Source organism: Rhamphochromis sp. 'chilingali' (genome assembly GCF_963969265.1).
Source record: "Rhamphochromis sp. 'chilingali' genome assembly, chromosome: 3".
Taxonomy (NCBI): Eukaryota; Metazoa; Chordata; class Actinopteri; order Cichliformes; family Cichlidae; genus Rhamphochromis; species Rhamphochromis sp. 'chilingali'.
This window is the reverse complement of record NC_137931.1, coordinates 14,398,528-14,421,395: the sequence shown is the minus strand read 5'-3', so window position 1 is coordinate 14,421,395 and position 22,868 is coordinate 14,398,528. Positions and strand designations below refer to the sequence as shown.

Below are 22,868 nucleotides of genomic sequence, written 5' to 3'. Positions count from 1 at the left end.
GCTAGCATAGCATGGAACGCTAATAACAAAAGCTCAGTACGTTGTAACTATTTGATATCTGCTATATCAACAGCTCTTCTTTGTAGTTTACAGTAGCTTTGACTCCAAATGAAGCTCCTCAGCCTCAGCAATCGATATCATACAATATCATACATATACAAACTAATAGACTGCTTTTTTTCTATCTCACATTTTGCCTACAGGCTGCTAGAACATAATTAGGTTTACACATTTTTGGATAACAACACAACTTTTGTAATTTTGCATCTGTACACCACCACAGTTGATTTTACAGTGATGTGGAAAAGTATTTGCCCCCTTCCTGGTTTCTTAGGATTTTGCATAATTGTCACACTGTCATGTTTTGGGTCATAACATACATTTTATTATTAGTCAAAGAAAACCCGAGTAAATCCAAAATGCAGTTTTTAAATGATGATTTAATTTATTGTAACTGCCCCCATGAATTAACTACATTTTTTTAAAGCTGACTTCAGTTCCACTAGCCACACCCAGGACTCATCACTATTACACCTGTTGAATTAAGAAATCACTTAAATCTGTCAAAGTGAAGGCATCTTCTGTGGCCTGAAATACCACAGAAGTAGGGATGGGAATCGAGAACTGGTTCCCAGTATTCCAATTCTTTAGAATGTTAGTCTACTTGTCTATCAATCCCAATTATTGGCTCTACTTACACGTATGGTTTGATCTATCAAACCAAGTCATCTATCAAACTTGATGGACACCAACACGTTCTCACTCCCAAAGCGTAACATTTTACGCTAGGTGACAAATAATCAACATATTACGCTTCTGGCCACCCAACACGTCCCTACATTACGAAACATGAGAACCGTTTGGAATGAATCTACACATGTACGTTCGTTTCGATTAAATCGCTTTGGAAAACACTATCTAACGTCATTAGAGTGCTGGTTAAGGTTAGAGATGAGGTTATGGTTAGGTATAAGGTTAGGGTTAGAGCTGGAATACATGGCTGGAACGTGTATTTCATCCATAACCCGGCTTGTAGCATAGGAACGCGGACGGTCACCTTTCGCGTTCCTCAGGAACGCGAGACTTGACAAATCGTCATTATATTACTCCTCGGGAGTGAGAACAGGCTGTGGAGGCAGTGTTATAGTTATGTTATAGCATGGACATCACTAGTACTTTTGATGATGTATTCTAAAGCTTACATGGCACACTGTCTGTTCAGATTCAAACAAAGTCTGCAAAACTGATGGGAAGGAAAAGTGCAAATATGAAGAACATGTTTTTCAGTTAAAAAAGACCCAGCTGGATGCAAAAAAGGCTCACAAACAGTGATGGCAGATGCAGTAAAAGGTCTGAAAGAGCATCTCAAGGTATCAAGCACAACATACGGTGATCAGTCCAAAGGTTCCAGAGAATCATTGACTGCACAAGATTTTAATTTAAAAAAAGTAAAAAAAACCAAAACAAAATACTCCTTGCACTTAAAATGATCGTTGTTTGTCCAATTGAAAATGGGGGACTATGTAGAATCACTGAGGGTTAGATTCAATGTATCACCAAAAATTTAATTAAAGAATCTTTAAGTGTTCCCTTGGAGCTTGGAAATAACTAGAAGTGGCTGTGCATAGTGTACATCTGCACAAGTAAAGAAGAAACTGATAAAAACCCCACATTGGCTGAGAGGCAGAATAAAAGACTGATGCAACAAAACCATGAATATGCTAATTAGCACTCTCAGTTCAATTCAATTTTATTCATATAGCACCAATTCACAGCAGTCACCTCACGGCTTTGTAAAGTAAAGACCCTAAAATATTAGAAAAAAATCCCAACAATCATACAACCCCAATGGCCAAGCACTTTTTACCAGGAAGAAACCTCTAGCAGAACCAGGTTAGGCTAAGTTTTAACTACTTTCCATTGAAATCAATTGGCAACATTGCTCCGGACCCCAAAATATTCCAAAACAAGCAACAAATATAGGTATGGTACAAAATATTTATTGAGTAACAGTTCTGTAAACATCTGAGGTAAATCAACATTTACATCAACATGTTCTTCAACAAAAGGTTCAGACAAAAGGCCCTTCTCTTCAAAGACAATCATTTTACAGTGGGAGTAGTCGCAGGGGTTATTCTGTGTGTGCTCCTGCTTGTGTAGATGATAAGTCCATCATATAATCTTCATCATTTCCCATCAGAAAGTCTTTGATTCAAGGTACATCCACTGGTAAAAGCTAGAGCCAACATCTCTTCAACCATTTTCAGGACAGAAAAATATCACTTTAGTTTCATTTCTCGTCCATTCCAAGTCTAATTGTGTTTGTTATTTCCACAAATAAACTAAATATGTTAATATATCCCTCTTTATACGAAACCCTTCTGATTTTTGCTTCTCTCTAAATATTTCAATGTCTTCATAACTGTCTAACTGTGCAAAACTTTACCTACATGTCAAAGATACTAAGAACAACTTGGTACAATAAAGTTAAAAAAAAAAACATTTAAGCAATAAAAAAAGATAATACCTTATTTCAAAAAGTCATCTTTTTAAAAGAAACTCTAACATAATGTATTTTCTGTATTATCTCTTTGGTGGATATTTCTTTGGTTTGGTTAAATCAACACATCACAACCTGCAACTTCCTCTCTAAGAATAGATTAAGTGGTTCAGCATCTACAGTGTGCTGAATTTATTGTCACCCAAACTTGATCAGAGACATAAACTCTATCCACAAACAGCATTTATGGGGGGGCTTATTTTATGCATTACAAAATGATTTGTTCTTAACTACAAAGTATGTAGAACAAGTTCCTTTCACCGTATATTGATTCTAATTTATCACCTTGTTTCTTATGTTCATTTATGCGCTTTAGGAGTTGAACTCATGACAAGATGGAAAACTTTAACTCCGAACTTTGAAAAGTTCCAAACATGAACCTCAGATTGACCCCATCAATGGTATGCCATCTAGTTTTACAGAAAATACATTCTTAATCACAAACTTAATGACTGCAATAACATCATAATCAAATAAAACAGAGGTAACACTCTACGAACAGATTCAATGTCACTTGAGGCATGTCCCATCTCCAGCGAATAGCAAATATTTGGCAAGTACTGTGGCATTCTCCTTCACTGTTTTGATATTGATATTGGTATTAGGCCATTAAAAAAATACCTTAGGATGTCAACACTTTTACAGATTGATGAAACCTGAAATGTGACATAGTTAATGTAATGGCCTGTATTTATATAGCGCTTTTCTAGTCCCTAAGGAGCCCAAAGAGCTTTACATATCCAGTCATCCACCCATTCACACACTGGTGATGGTAAGCTACATTGTAGCCACCCTGGGGCGCACTGACAGAGGCGAGGCTGCCGGACACTGGCGCCACCGGGCCCTCTGACCACCACCAGTAGGCAACGGGTGAAGTGTCTTGCCCAAGGACACAACGACCGAGACTGTCCAAGCCGGGGCTCGAACCGGCAACCTTCCGATTACAAGGCGAACGCCCAACTCTTGAGCCACGATCGCCCCTTATGTCTGAAAAGGGCTCTGGTTTATACCATGAACGTGGTAGATGCTTGCAAGGGCTATTGTATTTTGGGGAAACAACCACATTTGCTATGTTGTTTAAAATTTATACTAGACAAACGATCCAGCAGATCCAATTGAAGCACTATTTATCTGTGAATCTGTAAATCCAAAAGATAGGTGGTTGTGCTAATCAATATGCCTGGGAGCAAGGGTAGCTATATATAATATATAAGCTAGCAGTCTAGTCTAGTAGCGGCATTAGCATCTTTGGAACAATAGGTCAGACCCTATTGTTCCAAATTCCTGAGGCAAAGCCCCTAAGGCTCTCTGAGCAACGGAAAAGGGAAGGGGAGCATTAGTGAGTGTCAAATCCACAGTCCAGGATGAAACATAGAGCATCCACGAATACATCGGGAGGATGGACCCCAGAAATAAGCAGCTGCAAGAATGCCTCTGGCAGCTGAAGACAGAGGGCGATGGACGACCAAGCATAGGATGTACCATCGACAGATAGAGGAACTAGATGGCATCAAGATTTCCTACTAGTGGCTAGAAAAGGCCGGCCTAAGGGACAGCACAGAGGCACTGATCATGGCAACACAAGAACAGGCCCTAAGCACCAGATCCAGAGAGGAAGGAGCCTACCACCGCCAACAGGTCCCAAGTTGCAGCTTGTTCAAAGGTGCCCAGGAGACTATCCACCACATATTAGCAGGATGTAAGATGCAAGCTGGGGCCATTTACACTGAGAGGCACAACCAAGTTGCTTGGATGGCGTCCAGGAGCATCTGTGCTGCATATGGACTAGAAGTCCCCAAGTCCTGATGGGAGAACAGCGCCAAAGGTGACTGAGAAAAACAGGTCGAAGGTCATGTGGGACTTTGAGTTCCAGGCAAGCAGATGTTGGCCAACCAACCAGGCATAGCGGTGGTTGAAAAGGAGCAGAAGACTGCAATCGTGATAAATATGGCAATTCCAGCAGATAGAAACATCAGGAAGAAAGCGCTTATGAAAACAGAGAAGTACTGAAGGAACAACTGCAATAGGAAGGGAATGGAAGGAGCTCTAACCCTAAAACTGGAAGAGTGGCTCCAGCAGATTCCAGGCACAACATCAGCAACATTCAGTTTATTCTGGAAATTTAGAACTTAGCTTTATTAAGAATATTAAGTTGACTTTATCCACTACACCATGTCTATGCCATCCAAAAAGTGTAAAATATGAACCTTTTCAAATTGAAATGAATGCACATTATCGAACAATCACTAGATCTATGTTTATGCATTTGGTTTCAGTATATGAGCATTACTTAAAGCACTTTGATATTTGACAGCTGAGCTGTGAAGTATGTGAGGAAAAAAGTGTTTAAATTCAAATGTTAATCACTGACTGTTCTTTGGTAGGTTGCATTTTTTTTTCAAGCGTGTCATTTATAAGCAACTCAAATCTGTTCATAGAGGAACACAAAGTTGCAAAAATACAAAACACAGTTTGCTCCAAACCACTCTCTCTTGCTGTCCTGATGCAAGGCTGACTTTTTTCCCCCCAATGGATAAAATTGGGTAAATTAAAGCTTTAGGGAAGTTACTAATAAGCAACATAACAACCTAGAATGCATAAACCATTATCCATGTGTTTTCTTGTGTTTTTAATCTGGCAGGAATTAATAGAAAAACAGGACATAAATGAACATTCCTATGTGGGATGTGTTAATTACTAACAGCAAAGTAAAAATGAACACTTCTTAGATCATATTGCTTTCTTTTCTCTCAAAAAAATCTAAGAGCTACAGCATAATCTACAGCTCATCTAGAAAATTAACTTAAGAGTCCTCCTAAACAAAACAGCTCCAGGGAACTCAACACTTCCGTGCCACACTGCAAACACAACCAGCAGAAAGAAGGCAGTTTTTATACTCAGTTCAAGCTGCAAAACTTAAACCTGTTCAGTAAGGAACTTTGAAATACTGTCTTATTAGTCGACTCAACTCTTATGCTAAGGGGTTTTGCATAGTGACAAACTTTGGCTCAAAGTCAGTAAAATGTTAAAGCATTTATGGTTTTTGGTTTCTTATGTAAAACTGCAGTTTGATCAGAGACAAACTTTTTAAAAACATAGGTAGTTCTGTATAAAGTCTTGTCGTGCATATCAATGCTGTTAATTATTATGTATTTACATATTTATATATAGTTTACCCTGATGTAACCGCAGAGATATTATTTTGTAAACACGAAACATTATAAATATACCTAAATGCAGACACACACACAGCCTGTAAAGCCTTAGAACTACATCTCTGGGTGGGCCTGCTTTATGGTCACCTGCTATTTTCTAATGCTGGTGAATCCCTCTATTTATTAAAACTACAGGCTGTGTAGAGAGCGTACACAGAGATGGACGAGTTCTACACACTTACGACACTTCAGCTCCACCATCACATCACAAGAAAAATTAAAGCTCAAGAAACAAAAGTGCAAACCTTTCCTCTGATGTCTCACAGGAAAGAAATAAAAGAAAGATGAAAATTAAAAAAAACTGCACAAAAACTTATTAGTAGGTCCAGTCATCATCATCATCACAATAACCTTTCCTTATATGTATTTTTGCTGGCTGTGTGGATATTTTAAGTGTGCAGTTACATTAAATATCATCTAGATTTCTTATCCTGTGTTATTCTTTTGTCAAAGAGGAGTGAGAGAATGGCCAGAGAAGCAAAATTAAGTAGCAGCAAAATTGACTTCTGCATTTCTGTCTTTGTGTCAGTAAACTACTAAAACAATGGATTTGATATGATTAGCTTAAATTGGCTGGGGGTTGTTTTAGTGATACTTTTTCAGTGGGCAATATCATGGCTACAAGAAAATTCCTGAAAACTCTAAGCTGGAATGACAACCATGGCCTGACAGGATTTTTGGTCTTGAAAAAAACTACATACAAAAGATATAGTTTCTTGGTCTATTTAATTTAGCCTCTAAACCTAATAATAAAAAAATAAAATAAAAATAATCTGGATGTTTTTATATGTTTGTAAATGAAAAAAATGGACCCCCATGTGCACAGCCATTACTCTAAACAATTTGAACCTCCTTTGAACTGAAAACTTACACGTTAAGAAACTAATGTGGACATACCCTGATGTTGTCAATATCTATGTAGGGCATCATTTCAGATTCGCAATGCTGACTATAAACTAAGCAGCCAACTCCAGTAGGCATCAGGCTCATGCTGAAGTGCATGCTTAGGTGTGGTTTTATGCTGCAGTGCATATTAAAAGAAAAAAAAAAGCATGTGTAGGCTCTCTCTGAGTATAGAGCATGCATGCATAGTTGGGTAAAAGTGTGAGTGAGTGTGTGTTTTAGCTACACGGCCAGGTCATCGGGGCGAGCTCGTCCACCGCCACTCTTGCTGGCCCGACTTGGCTTGCGGTTGTCTGTCCCCGCAGCAGCAGGAGGCTGATGCATCTCCGCCCTGGTTACCACAGTGAAGTCACTGTGCAGGACCTTAGGTGCTGTGATGACAGCAGTTTCCTCTTTCATTGCCGTCTCCTTTGGCATGAGAGAAGAAAGAGGGGTGTTGCGCGGAAGTGTGGGAAATGCAGATTGCTGCTCCTCTGGTGTTGGGGTCTTTTCCACTTCAGGAGAGGAGGAGGCTGAGGCTGAATTTTTTCCATTCAGATCGTGGACTTCCAGCACCATGTTGTTCCAGTTCTGCTCCATCACCACCAGCTGTCCTTGACTTCCAACACCCACTTTCTCACTGCTGCTATAAAAAGAAGCAGCATCCAACAAGAAGTCGTCTGGGTGGAACGCCGTGTTGTCCATCTTCATCCCAGCAGGCACAGGGGTGGTCGCAGCGTTTAAGGAGGTCACAGCAGGGGAAGACTCTGGTGGGCTGTAGGCCCCTCCCTCAGCTGCCCCGTCTCCCGTCACACTCACGCTGCCAAATGTCGGCAGACAGTCGAGCACCAAAGGAGAGGTCTGCTCAGGGATTGTCTCTGCGTCTGTGGGCTCATCTTCAGCCAGAATCAGTGACTCGCTGTCAGGTGCAAACTCATTGGTGACCCCTCGCTTTACTTTCTTCCAGCCTAGGTGATAGATCTCCAGCAGGTTGAGGACCAAAGAGACACAGGCAACGACCAGCATAAAGATGATGAAGATTGTCTTTTCAGTGGGCCTATGGCAACAGAGGAACAAAAAGAGGTTGTGATTAACAAATCACACCAGTGTATAATAGGAAATGTAACATTAAAAGAAAAAGAAGGAGGAAAATCCAATGTTATTGTTGGATTTCTCATTGTTAAAGCGATAAAGGCTGCAGTGGGAACACTTGGTGATAATCAATTTTAAATAACCCACAAGGGCAAAAATGTTAGTATTTGAACAATATCTTCATAGACTAAAGTAACTAGCTCCTTACTATTCAATATACTATTTATTCATACTATGTCCTTTTACTTTAGACTCCCTCTGTAAACACAAAATCCTCTTGTGTTAACTGAAATGAACCTTACTGTACTCGCTTGTACACTGTACTTCCAACTGGGTCTCTCTCCTAGAGTAGCTTTGCATGATTGTCAGTTCAAAATAATTCAAAATAATCCTTGAGCCTTTTTGCAGGCCCTAGATTCATCCAGATATTGAAATAAGGCTTCTCTTTAAGCCCTTTGCCTTGATTCATACTGACTGCCACTTACAAACAAAAGATTTGATTTGACCATGCTAAGGTTATCACTATTATTGACATCATACAACATACTAATGTGATACAAACTGTCTGATAATGAGTGTTAAGAGCATTTTGTTTATTTATAAATAAACTGACTTCTGACACTGAAAAGCTTCTTAAAAACAGACCTAATCAGACACTTAAACCACCCTCATTTAGCTCATTATTTCTACCTCTTCCAGGAAAGGAAAGATGATTCGTAATTTGTTTTGTTTTTTTGCCCCTGTGGTATTTAAATACTATTGGGTATCAAAATTCTAGTAATGTGGCAACTAGGGATGGGTACCGGTATCCGGTGCCATGATGGCACCGGTTCTGACATAAACGGTAGTAACCAGACCGAAAAGCAGCGCACATTTCGGTGCTTTATTTCGGTGCTTTTTTTTTCCTGAGCTGTGATACGCTTTAGATTCTAGCCAATCATTTTACGTTTCCCAGGATAGTAGGCGGGGCCAGGTACGTACGTTCTTTTAGAGCAGAGCTACAGATTAAAAATGACCAAGGCAAAGCGGTCAAAAGTCTGGCTGTACTTCACAGCAAAATTAGCAAACTCAGCAGCCTGCAACAAGTGCTTTAAGCTGATACTGTGATACTGTCAAAGGAGGTAACACCTCAAATCCGATGAAACACCTGGCGACGCATAGCGTTTTTTTTAAAAGCCGAGAAATGCGCCGTATTTGATAGCTTGCTGTGAGACCTCACACCGAGCACCCTGCGGGTGGGTTACCTGTTATCGGACCCGGAGTTAGCAACATCCCCCAAAAACACGAAGAGGAGAGTCCTGGCCCCTAGCCCTGCCAGTGTAGCAGAAATGATGACGGATGATGATGGCAGCAGCCGCCGTTCTTCTCTGCGTGAGTAGCTTAATGTTGTCCGTGTGTAATTTACGTTGAGTAGGCTAACCACGTTATTAAATTAATGCATGTAAGGTGAACTAGCAAACATCATCATAGCTACATGCGGCTGTCTTCTTGTTTGATGGCAGATACTCCCTTAACCCTGGCCAAAAAGGCTAAAATGACCAAAGAAAAAGTGGAAAACAGTTAAACATGAGAGGTTTTTGGACAAAGTTTGTGTTTTTTCCATTGTTTAAGCACTGCTTCCAGCCAAGAGTGATGCCATAAATCCCCTATAGCTGCAGAAAAGGCTAACATTGTTATCTTTTTACAAAAAAACAGCTGAACATGAGAGGTTTTTGGACCAGTTTTGTGTTTTCCATTCTTTACATTCTCTACACTGCAGACTTCTCCCACAATTCCACCCAGTGCTTCCTGCAGAAGTTCTCTGATGACTCTGCAATAGTCGGCCTCATCACTGATGGGGACGACAAGGAGTACAGAGGTCTGACCCAAGACTTTGTGGACTGGTGCCAGCAGAACTACCTCCAGATCAACGCCAGTAAAACCAAGGAACTGGTGGTAGACTTCCGCAGGCACAAGCATTCTCCACTGCAACCACTGAACATCCAAGGTATGGACATTGAGGCTGTGGACAGCTACAGGTACCTTGGTGTTCATCTGAACAATAGACTGGACTGGACTCATAACTCAGATGCCCTCTACAGGAAAGGGCAGAGCAGGCTGTACCTGCTGCGGAGACTCAGGTCGTTTGGAGTGGAGGGCCCACTCCTGAAGACCTTCTATGACTCTGTTGTGGCTTCTGCTATCTTTTATGGCGTGGTCTGCTGGGGCGGCAGCATCTCTGCTGGGGACAGGAAGAGACTGAACAGGGTGATCCGAAGGGCCAGCTCTGTTCTAGGATGCCCTCTGGACCCAGTGGAGGTGGTGAGTGACAGGAGAACGGCTGCTAAGCTGTCATCCCTGATGGACAACATCTCCCACCCCATGCAGCAGACTGTGACAGCACTGAGCAGCTCCTTCAGTGGGAGACTGCGGCACCCACGGTGTGGGACGGAGAGATTTCGCAGGTCTTTCCTCCCCACTGCTGTCAGACTCCATAATAAAGACTTTAACTGATCAAGCACACACATCCATACATATGCAATAATACTAAGTGCAATAATCCTTTCTGTCATCGTTGTATTTTTACTCAGTTGTATATAGTATTTGTATTTGTATTCTATTTTTATCTTATTGTATATTTATTTTATTTTATTCTACTGTATATAGTATTTTATTCTATTCTGTACAGTTGTGTACTGTATTTATTCTTATTGTATTCTAATTTTTGCCTCATAACTTTTGCACTGTCCACTTCCTGCTGTGACAAAACAAATTTCCCACGTGTGGGACTAATAAAGGTTATCTTATCTTATCTTAAGCACCGGTTTAAGCACCGTTTAAGCACCGGCACCGTTTCAAAAGTACCGGTTTGGCACCGGTATCGGATAAAACCTAAACGATACCCATCCCTAGTGGCAACCCTGTTGGAGACAGGAATATTAATTGTTGTTTTCTTTCAACTCTTTGAAGCAGTCTATTAGCCACAACACTACAACTGATCAAACTGCAATGCCAGCCAGAATTGCTCTTTTTCATTTAGAAACAAAAGGTCCCACATCGCAGACAGGTCTGGCCCGGATCTGGCATCAAGCTAGCACTTCTGACTGACTGGTGTCATGGCAGGATGTATGTCTACCAGATGTGGGCCAGGTCTGGCAATGATGGCACTATTTATGTTCCTATTTTCCTATTTTAGTTAGAAGACCCAAATGCCATGTTGCAATACTATACTGCTATTGTAGCCAGCGTTTCAAATGCAGGTTTGACAGGTTTGTGAGTGTACACTTTATCCAAAACCTAGTGAGGGTTTACTCATGTTTATCACTACTGATTGGAAGGTTATTGGTTCGATCCCTGGCTCCTCTAGTCTGCATGTCAAGAGTGTGAATGTGTATGAATGTAGTTAGGAAGCACCCAGTTTAGAGAGAGTGTGTGATTGGGTGAATGTGGAGCACTTTGAGTAATCCGGGAGAGTAGTAAAGCATTATCTAAGAATTAGTCCATTCACTGTCTGAACAGAGTTTCGTCATGTTACTTTTGCACTATTATGTTCTGGCACATGTTGTTATTACATGGCTTGATTAAGGTACACATTAGGCTGACATCTGGGGCCAGAGCTGAAACTGTTCTGGGCCAGCACAGGGCCAGCAGTGTGTCTACAACTGGCCCATGGCTGCACACAACTTACACATGGCCCACATACCACAAAGAATGACGGCCCTTTGGTATCCCAGATCTGGTTTGCCAGAGGTAATCCACACAGGGGCCAGCACAGGACCACCAGTGTGTCTGCAACTGGCCTTGTGCTGGCCCATGTGTGGGCCACCTCTTGCAAACCAGATCTGGGCCACCAAAGGGCCGTCATTCTTTGCGGTATGTGGGCCATGTCTAAGCACATTGTGTGGGCCAGATCTGGGCCATACCAATTTTGCTATGTGGGGTGTTGTTTAGACTATTAGTGTTGTACAAGAACATAGAGAGTGATAGACTTAGTAAATATAACTGAGTGACAGGATGTATGTGTAGAGTATAATGAAGAATTATTAAACAGACACAAAGAAAAAAATCTTTGATTGTGATGCAAAACAATAAAACTGAACTTTCTTACCTGGAGATGAAGCAGTCCACAGTATTGGGGCAGGGCCAGCGGCCACATTTATAGAGAGGCCTCAGCTGGAATCCATACAGGAAGTACTGCCCCAGAATGAAACCCACTTCAAACAGAGTCTTGAATATTATGTTGAAGATGTAGGTCCTCAATAATGCCCCGCGTATCCTGATTTTTCCATGTTCGTCACGAATTGGGGGTTTCTCCTTTTTCCCTCCACCATCACCAACTCCATTGTGATAGAGAGGGTCATGGTCATCCTGGTGTCGTCCGGCCTTTCTGAGCTCCTCTTCCCTCTCCCTCCTCTTCTCCTCCATGCGAACAATGTGTAGTACATGGCCCAGGTAGATGAGGGTTGGTGTGGAGACAAAGATGATCTGCAGCACCCAGAAACGGATGTGGGAGATGGGAAATGCCTCGTCATAGCAAACGTTTTCACAACCGGGCTGCTGTGTGTTACAGGTAAAGTCTGATTGCTCGTCACCCCAAACTTCTTCAGCTGCTGCACCCAGCACCAAAATTCGAAAGATGAAGAGGACTGTGAGCCAAACCTGGGTCGGACAAACACGACAGTTAGAAGCACAGTAGTTAGTACTTCCTGGATAATGCAGAGGGTAACTAAAGCTTGTGGTTTCTCCACAGTGTCAGTATGGTCTACCCTTTACCAAACTGAAAACCAGAAAATGTCATCAACAATGTTGGCGTATCAAAAGTTCTATGAAAAGGAAATACAGTGAAAATCATCAAAAGGTAAGCTTAATATGTTTAACAGATCATGTTTTTGTTATCAATAGTCGGTCACCTTTCCAATCACAGTGGAGTGTTCTTGAGCATTCTCCAGCAGTCGCCCTAGAAAACTCCAGTCACCCATGCTTCTCTCAGTTTTCTAGCCTGCAGAGAGACATGAGAGTCTATGGTGAACAACAAAAAGTCAATTAAAGAACAATACCACAGAAAGTCAGTATTTAGGATTTTATCTGAACTTTTATGGCTGATACTGTTTTACCTTGTGTCTCTATGTCTGATTGTAGGTGTCTGTGTGTGTCTGTGTCTCTCATCACAGCAAATCATGTCAGTATGTATCAAAATCTCTGAGGAATGTATACAGCATCTTGTTGAATTCACAAAGAATTAAGCCAGTTCTGAAAATCAGTACTAGCAAGTGTCCTAATCAAGTGTTCGGTGAGTGTATTTTCCAGGACGTTTATGAGGAATCATTCGATCTCTGTCAGTCTGTTTCCCTTTTTTCTTATGCCAAACATTCGCTTCCTCTTCCTGTAATCAGTTTGACACTTCTTTTCCATGAAACATAAAAAACTAGCATTGTTCCATTTTTAGTCTGTGTCAAACACAGACTAGAGAGTCCTAATGAGATCTAACGGCCAGTTCATCTATAAACTCTTTAGCCTAGAAACTTTTGAAAGTATTCATCTAAGCCACAGTTATTCATATATTTAGTTCAATACAATTAAATTTTATTTATATCTCAACAGTAATTGTCTCAAGGGGCTTTATATTATAAGGTAAAGACCTTACAATATAAAGGCTATCATCATCAAAAACAAAATTCTTTGATATTCTGAAATATTGCTTCATATAAACGAGTGCTGTTAATACTTACCAACAAAATAACTGCATGAACATCTCAAGCAGTATCTTGCCTTACAATACCTAGAAATATCTTCTTTTACCATTTAAACCTTGGTGTTTCACTGTGAAATTTTACAAAAACTTGGCTGCTGCCCAAAAAGCTCTTTTCAACTGAGCACAGAAAGCATAACTACTTTCGAACTTCAATGCTAAAATCAAGAAGAGAAAAGACTTCAAAATAAAATTTCAAATAAGTTGGATTGTTTTGAAAAAAAAAAAGACAAATTAAGCTGACTTACTAAAATATTGTTGTGTTGTCAGTGATAAATCCATCGACCAGAAATCAGAACAAAAACTATATCTGGAAGGAAGACACAAAATGCTTTGTATTAGCTTTTTGGGCTCATCATCATACAGACATCACACAAAAAAGGATACAGAGCTTTTTGATGCTGATGCCAATATGAATCTTTTTTTTAACCAGAAACATTTTAGTGCACAGTAGGTACAAATGATGCCATATACTTATAGTATGGCATCGGAAAGGGTCTTGTTACTCCTCACCTGATGCTAGGATTAGTACCAGTGCTAAGAACTGTCCAAATTTTTTAAACAGTTCAGATATTTTAAATTATCAATCACACAGGTCTATAGAGTGATAACTTCAAAATTAATTCTGCAGCATGATGAAAACCCCAGAAACATAGCATAAGACATAAAGAACTAGCTAAATTGAGTCCGGCAGCGAATGGTATGACCTTTCAGAGCATTCTCATTCCCAACATGTAGCATAACTACGATTTGTCACGTCCCATGGCATCTCAAAGGTAACCTTCCGCATCCCTATGATACGCTCCGGATTGTGGATGGAATCCAAAAGAATGATGCTCGCGGAGGTAACACACATTCCAGCTGTGTATTCCAGCCCTAACCGTAACCTTAACCCTAACCTTAACCATATCAGATAGTGTTTTCCAAAGCGATGCATGATCAGATGTGTAGATTCATTCCAAACAGTTCTCGTGCCTCCGAAAGCTTAACATACCGACAACTTATCTCATAGTGTCGGTATGTTACGTTTTGGGATGAGAATGTGTTGGATCTTCACAGAGTCCAGGTTTTAGCTTCATAGATTCCATGTGGAATTACATGAAAAAGGAGAAAGAGGTTCCACAGAGGACCCGGAACAGTCAAGTACTCTGAACAAAGTGTACTACTAAGAATTGGTAGCTGCAGTTTAAAAGCGCTCATTTATCACTACTTTGATTTAATTTCACTCTTTTTTCTTCATCTGACATTTTGGTGCAATCCAATGCTCACAGTAGCACTGCATGTGTCTGATTGTTTGATAGTTATTCCATGGTATACATTTGCTTTTGGATGTGCCAAATTTGTGTGTACTTGCATTGGTATGTGTGTGTGATGCGAGACTGGCTGGTTAGTGGACAATGGCTGGCCATCTGTGAGAAGTGAAGTGAGTGAATAACAGGTTGTCGCTGTTGAATGCCGGACTCATCACATCCCAGGAATGCTGATGGGGGCAAATGTTTGCCTGGGATTCCCTGATATGAACGCACACAAACATATACACGCATTCTAAAGTTTCAGCAGTGTTCTGTACTCCTGCATACTGTGTAACTTACTTCCAAAATAAAATGTAAATCCAGGAATTTGTGTCTGATGAGAGGTAGGTCAACTGAGTAAAAGAAAAAGAGAAAGAGAGAGAACGGAAGCTCCATAGACAGAAAGGAAATATCGTGGTCTTGATTTAACTGTGTTCTTAAAAAACTGCTTAGAAACACAAATAAATAAATAACAAAGACTTTTCAGATGTCTTACACGTGAAACATATTCTCAAATGACAAATGGCTACTAATTCACCAGTCTAACGGTGGTATGTGTACATGTACATGATGTGTTGACGTGATGAAATACCATCGGCCATGGCAGACAATAGGGAAGCTGCCAGATGGATATTGTTCTGGCTGCTGTGTGCTTTTGATGGATCAGAGGTCTTTGTGCTAAAACAGCCCAAACAGTTAACTCCTGGCCTGCCATTTGCACAACGAAATCCGAAAATATGCACAGTCACAATAAAAGACAATTCTGTTCATTACTCAGTTAATCAACTACCTTAGTGTATATCCAGAAACTTGAGATGACCGTGCTCAGTGTTTAAGCAATTAGTTTCACATGGTGTGGAATAGTACTGAAGATGATTAAATGCAGTTTGCTTTTAAGAAAAGATATTTTTGATACATATATTAAAAATGTAAATGTATGTCTAAAAGTGCCATTCCAAAAATGTGGAAAGAGTTTCTAACTGTACACACAAGTGAATAAATGGGCCCAAAGTTGCCTAAGATACTAAAAGTACAAAACAAATTTTTTTTTAAAGTGTGCAAAGATTTATAGAATGGCACACAGCATCTAAAGAGAGTATGGAAATAATCAATTCAGCAGCTGGTTGGCTGGTTAGGAGCAGCAACTTATTTCCTCCATTTACTACAGCAAGTCACACAGTACAATTCCAACAAGCAGAAAAACTACAGGAAGGTTCTTCCTTTCGTGGTAACATTAGACAGTGTGTCTCCTATACAAAAGATAAACAACTAGCAATGGTTACATTTAAATATCCATCAAAACTAAAATGTAAGCTTCCCTACAGTTGACCTCAAATTTATTTAAAAACAAAAAAACAGTCCTACCGCCTGTTTTCCATTAGTTTCTTGTCCATGGCTCTTTAAAAAAAAACTTATTTTTTAACTAAAGTATCAAAATCTAGCCTAAGACCCCACAAAATGCATTCTTTTTTCCCAAAGATTATTTAAGCCTGGACGATATTGGTTTGGATTTGTGGCTTCCTGTCTGCCGTCTTTCCCACATGGATGTGAACGCATCATGAGAGGTGCTGATAATCCAGCAGGTGGAAAGATGATAATGCCTCTTCCCTCCCACTTCAACCTCCAGCATCACTCTACGGTGACCCTGCTTACCGCGTTTCTTCTCTTCTTTTTTCTTTTAGTCCCACGGAGGTTCTCGGGGCAACCAAGAGAAGATTGGGCAGATTGATAGAAGGGAGAAGGGAGGGAGAGAGACACAGAGAGAGCAATACACAGAGTAACAGAGAGAGAAAGTTAACAACAAAAAAGGAGGGAAAAAGAAAAGAAGAATACGCGAGGCTAGTCTAGTCTAAAAAAAAGGGCGCGTGTGGAACCTGTCCCGCGAAGGCGAAGCACAGCGGCTGCGTCCCGCGTGGCCAAGGCCATCCGCCACTGTCAAACATTGGTGTCCCCGTGCAAGGGGCGCAGGAGGGGGGTGGTAAGGGGAAGGCGCGCGTTTGAGTGCGCGCGCGTGTATATGTGGTGTAACGCAACTATCACATTCCTGACCAGACAAAAATTTTCTTTAACAACTTCTGTTAAGGGAAAAATAAATATTTGGATTGTTCCTTGTTGCAGTATGAGGTAAAACACCCTCTGGGTATTAGCTAATAACTTACTAGCTTTTTTACTGTCATTACAAATAAACATCAATATGGAAGATTACTGATGTCAAAAATGGAGAAATCAGAAAAAAACAGACAAAAATTGAAGTGTAAAAGTAAGCTCATCTTTCTACAAGTTCTTCATATTGCAACAGTTTTTAGCCCCCAAAAGGAATTTACATGTTAAAGTGTTACATTACATACATGACATTTAGTTACAAGTAAATTACATTCAGTTACAAAGATGATATTTTAAATGAAATTTAAAAGAATAGACACATTAAACACCATCAAGTTTTAATAATAAAAGATACAGGATAACAGAAATTAAACACAACAAAATACAAATGTAAAGACAAAATATAAACAGAAGCAGAAAACACAGAAACTAAAATCAGTTATCCCAAGCTTAGTACAGACATGAAAATCTTGCAGCAATAGTCAGCCGTGTGGCCAAGCTTAATATGGCCCAGAGCGCCAGTGTACAATAAAATGAATTCTATCCACCCAATGACAGCCTTATAATTAAACACTGACATATAGCCCATTTTCACATCTTTTAAACAGAAAAGACTACCTCAGTATTCATGTGAGATTAAGTGATTCATAGTATAAATGTTGACTGCAATAAATGTGAAAAGTAGAGTGATAAATAACATCCACAGTCTTAGGAATGCAGGCAGAGACAAATAAATTATAAATGTCACTGTATCTTTTTTAAAAACCTTTTTTCACTCCAAAATGTTGCAAAGTTTTTTCTTTTTCTGTAAAAGAAAACAAGTTTTTTGTTGTTGCTTCTTAACAACTACAAAGAATGGGGTGACACCATCTATTCACCTATGTTATCACTTAGTTTTGTGTCACCCAAAAAAAGTCCCTCTGGGTAGGGGAAGGAATTGTTGCAGACCTGTTTGCTCACCAGCAGGGGTCAGCAGAGTACAGTATCTCATTACAGAACAAAAGAATTCATGGGTTTGTCTTTTTCATTCCTTTAAAAACAAACATCATAAATATCATAAGAATAAACTACATAACCAGTCAAATGAAAAGAAGATTAAATGTTATCTGGAGACTTTTTGCATTCAATTAATTATTATGAAAAATACAACTTTTTGTAAATATTTGTACATCAGTGGCTTTTCATCAGGACCTTTCAATCAGGACAAGGCCCAGGGGTTGGGGACTGCTGCTTTACATTACTGCCTTCTTGTGGTCTGCTTGCTTTGTACTCATAGGAAATTGTAGCTGTCCCCATTTTTTTCTTTCTACAAACAATTTATAGAACATGATTCTGGACATTGAACAGAATAAAAAGTATTTAAAATGACTTCAACATTAAACACATGTAGTTAAATGCACATGATGTATTTATATTTTTATTTGTTAAACAGCTTATCTACATACAACCTCATTTAACATGAAAGTATAGTTTTAAGATGCTAACATCCTCTCCACCCCTTGATTTTCTATAGATTATCATTGAAAATGTCCAATTTGTGAGTTGTATTTACATTTATGATTCTCACACATGCATTATATCTCTAAAATGACAATGTTTTTATCAGTTTCTTCTCCACCCTCCGTCTTCTAGCTACATTTCAAAATCAGGTTGAAACAAGTGACTTCTGGTTAGTCCTGATCCGCATCTTCTCTCTGCTGCCTAATTTCCTCTCCTTCTGATCACAGAGACCCCTACAAGAAAAAATAAATAAATTATATATAATATAAAGAAGTGCATATGGAATGCACAGCTTAAAACTTAAAAACAAAAATAATGCACAAAAGAATTGCGTCAATCAGCTGATTAATCACCTGACTGTCTGATTAATACTATTACCTAGAGACAGCCTTGATGACAAGATATACAAGTTCAGCCATGTTAAGGACCATGCAGATAGATGAGGTAGTGGCCATGAAAACAGTGAAGATGGTTTTCTCAGTTGGACGTGAGATGAAGCAGTCCACCAGGTTAGGACATGGCCATTGATCACATTGCACCAGCCGTGGCATCTGGAAACCATCGTACACCACATACAGAGCATACCTGGAGACACAGATATCGTACCATCAAACCAAAACAGCCATGTGAGACTGACGGAAAAAGGAAGCACTGATCTTACATGAATCCTGCTTCAAACAGCAGCCTGAACACCAGGCTGCAGGCATATGTCCACCAGAGGGCACCAGCTATTGGGAGCCTCCGCTTTTTCAGAGTCTCTAACTCCTCATCTTGGCCCTTTGCACTGAGAAACCCAGCTCTACCAGGACTCTGTCGCACAGGATGAGATCATTTGAGCACTCAAAGAGCTTTCTACTACAAGTCTCATTCACCCAAACACACACATTCATACATGCCTAAGTGCCTTTTTATCTAATATTAACTTACACACACTGATTGATGCATTGGGGGCAAATTAGGTCTCTGTCACAGCTGCCCCAAATGACATCATCATTTTGTCTGTCATCACGATGACTTTGCCGTAATCATAATAAAACAATGCACACACCTGAAGGAGCTTCCTCTTATCTCTGTGGTTACGATAGGCCACATACATGGCAACCAGGAGTGTTGGCGTGGAGACAAAGACAAGCTGAAGACACCAGAGACGGATGTGGGACACAGGAAAAAACTGATCATAGCAGACGTTTTCACAGCCAGGCTGAGGGAAAAACAAACCAACCATGATCGTCACAATTATGACAACATCAGTGTATAGTTACTAGACCCTGTGTACGAGAAAATGCTAACTTCCTGGTTTGAGACCGGATGTGGGGTTGTACATTTCCGGTAGCTTTACTTTGCGGTCAATCGCTACTGCGAAGATATACTCCAAAATCATGTCCAAAACTCGAAAACGGAAAGATCGCGTTAAGTTACAAAGAGCAGAAGGTGGGAACACTCACCGCTGTTGTGTCATAAAAAATCTAATGATCAATTTTGACGTTTAAAGAGTTTAGATCGATCAGTTGTTTACATCACTCAACACAAGCAGAACTGCATCACTGCAGCAGAAGACACATCGTCCACATTCAGAAGCACATCTCTGTATAGTGACAGTTATTATGATTTAAACAGGCAAATGTTCAGCATTCAAACTACAGGTGAAGAATAGTCAAACCAGATGTTTCCCTGTTATGTCGATATCAGCTAGTCAAGTACACACCTACACAGCATGTCAACAAACCGTGAAAAAAAGCCACACAAAAAATGAACGATTGCTGGTAAGGGTTTCTATACATTAGTATTTATGATGGGTATGTTGTGACTTACCTTCACAATTACAGTGGTCCCTCGCTAATAACCCCGTTCACCTTTCACCTCGCTGTTTCGCGGATTTTTTAGTGCAAGTTTGCATGCTTATTTTTACATCACATTGTGTCCTGCGTCCTGATCGCTGCAGACAATCTCCTCCGTGACGTCTCTCCTGTACAGTACAGAATCGCTGCATCGATCGCTAGCAGTGTGACTCTGAAGTGCAGAACTGTATGTCAACAATGTCCACAAAACGTTTTGCACCTTCAAAACATAAAATTGGCTACTTGATTTCACCTATCGCCGGTTATTTTTTAGAACATAACACCCACGATAAACGAGGGACAGCTGAGAAATATAACATTTGAATCCCTTTTCTCTTTTGCTCTGAGGCGCGGGGGAAAAATATCAACAAGTCGATGAACATCATTTACAGATATATTGGGTAAATGCCCAAGACATCTAGAGAAATGTAAATCGCCGCTTGATTCATTCACTTGCTTAACTTGTTTTGGACCGTAAACAAGGCGCGAATAGGACACCGGAAACAGGGTTAGGGTTAGGGTTAGGGATGAACCTGTTTTTGCCTTCAGAACTGTCTTAATTCTTCGTGGCACCAATTCAACAAAGAGCTCGAAACACTCCTCTGATACTGCGGTCCATGCCATCACTCAGCTGTCGTTTAAACTTGTCACAGAGTCTCCGTTTCCTGGCTGACAGGAGTGGCGCCCGACACAATAAAAGCACAATAAAAATATTAAGTGGTGATAGATAGTGACTACTTTTTAGATTATTAATACTTTATGTAGTATAAAACTTTACAGTATAACTTTGAAGTCAGTTCTTAGACAGGAAACCAGTGGAGAGAAGCCATCTATTAAAACCAGTGAGAAGAGTAGATTTTGTATTCTTCGAGAACTAGGGGTGAGAGAATGATTCTTTGAGCTGCAGAATTCAAGCTCAGACAATAAAACCCAAATCTTATTTTAACAAATAAGTGTCATTATAACTTACATCCCATGTGTGGATCGGATGTAAAAATGGACACGTCCTACCTGCAATGTGTTACAGGTGAAGTCAGACTGCTCGTCCCCCCAGACGCTCTCCGCGGCAACAACCAGCACCATGACCCGGAAAATAAAAAGCACAGAGAGCCAGATTTTACCCAGGCTGGTGGCATGACGGTTCGCCCCGACCAACTGAGTGTACAGAGCGGGCCAAGACATCCTGGGGGAAAGGACAGTGACAAGGGAATGGGAATGCTTGCACTACAGAACAGGGATTCATCAGCATACTCGTTTGCATTTCTTGTCATTACACGGTCGTGTTTATCTGCTACTTTTACAGCCTCTACACGTCTGACACATGGACACCGATTTCAGATTTCAGATTTACAAGGAAGTCAGTGGCAAACGATGAAAGCAGAGACCGTCGCTGAACAAAAGACGAGTTTGAAAGAGGACGGGATGAAAAGGAATGAAAGTGAGAGGAGGAGGGGAGAAGGTCCACTGCCAGCATTCATGTGAACTGATGAACCTCTCTGCCCACTGTGGACTGTACTGAACCGAGCCCACTCATCTAAAAGCACACTGAAACACACTGTACAAGCACACTGCTGCGGTTCTCACTGAGCTTCACTGTTCACACTCGGTCACTGATTGGTTCATTCATATTTTTTAGATGATGTGTACTTGCACTGAAAGAACCTGGGATATACTTCACATGTCATGCTTATTTAGAGGTTTGTTTCTAGCTGGAGATGTTTTGTCGTAAAGTAAAAACAGAAATTCTGATAAAAACTGGAAGCAACTTTTACCAAAATGAATTAAGATTAACTTTTGTTTTGTCTTTGTTGTTTTCTTACCTTGTGTCTTCAGTGTCAGGATGTCTCCATGAAAGTATTCCACATGATCCTTTTCAGTATGAAAGCGCGTGCACACACACACACACACACACACACACACACACACACACACACACACACACACACACACACACACACACACACACACACACACAGCCTGTTGTTGCATCAGTCACATTTAAAAGAAAATCTCAGTCTAAGAAACTAAAACACAAACCTGCAGCTCCTGCTTTCTTTGCATGAAATCAAAGATGTGCCTCTCAGTGTGAAGTGAGACAGGATGATGTCTGATAGCTTCCTGTGATGACTTTCAAAATAAAACAACACAGCGCAGATTGTGCATTTTAGGAGGAAGAGATAACAGAGAGGAGAAATACAGATAATATTTTTAGCAGAAATGTAGCAACAAGAAAAACTCTGGATTGTGACAAGAAGCACTCTGAGAGTTTTGTTATTTGCTCTGTTAAAACCCATTTTAAAAGGCTTGACATAATTTTGAAATATTTTTATGTGGATATAACGCATTAATTTCATTACTTAGTAAAATCAGTTTTTTTGTTTAGGAATCAATGTCAAATTTAAAATGTTTTTGATCACAACCTTATATTGTTTTCAACAAAAACCTTATTTAGGAACATTGTGCAAGGATATTCATATTGTTACATATTTAACTGATCATAGCCTGTTATTGTAATTTACAGGGTGGGCCATTTATATGGATACACCGTAATAACATGGGAATGGTTGGTGATATTAAAGTCCTGTTTGTGGCACATTAGTATATGTGAGGGGGGCAAACTCCTCAAGATGGGTGGTGACCATGGTGGCCATTTAGAAG

General features: G+C 40.2%; 2 protein-coding genes across 2 annotated transcripts; both read right to left on the bottom strand.

The window, feature by feature from the left end:
• Positions 1 to 6,900: 6,900 nt before the first annotated feature.
• LOC308394259 (gap junction alpha-3 protein-like) lies at positions 6,901 to 15,144 on the bottom strand (the record flags this gene model as incomplete). The annotated part of the gene is made up of 5 exons (XM_080878511.1): positions 15,070 to 15,144; positions 13,726 to 13,787; positions 12,639 to 12,727; positions 11,837 to 12,387; positions 6,901 to 7,714 (listed from the first exon to the last, which is right to left on the bottom strand). Exons 3-5 carry the CDS (start codon positions 12,705 to 12,707, stop codon positions 6,901 to 6,903), a joined length of 1,434 nt encoding a protein of 477 aa, XP_080734637.1. The 5' UTR covers positions 12,708 to 12,727; positions 13,726 to 13,787; positions 15,070 to 15,144.
• A 3,373-nt stretch (positions 15,145 to 18,517) lies between these two features.
• LOC308393393 (gap junction beta-2 protein-like) lies at positions 18,518 to 21,392 on the bottom strand (the record flags this gene model as incomplete). The annotated part of the gene is made up of 5 exons (XM_080877113.1): positions 18,518 to 18,605; positions 18,751 to 18,957; positions 19,034 to 19,182; positions 19,421 to 19,573; positions 21,222 to 21,392. The coding sequence occupies 5 exons, from the start codon at positions 21,390 to 21,392 to the stop codon at positions 18,518 to 18,520; spliced, it is 768 nt and encodes a 255-aa protein (XP_080733239.1).
• Between the last annotated feature and the right edge of the window lie 1,476 nt (positions 21,393 to 22,868).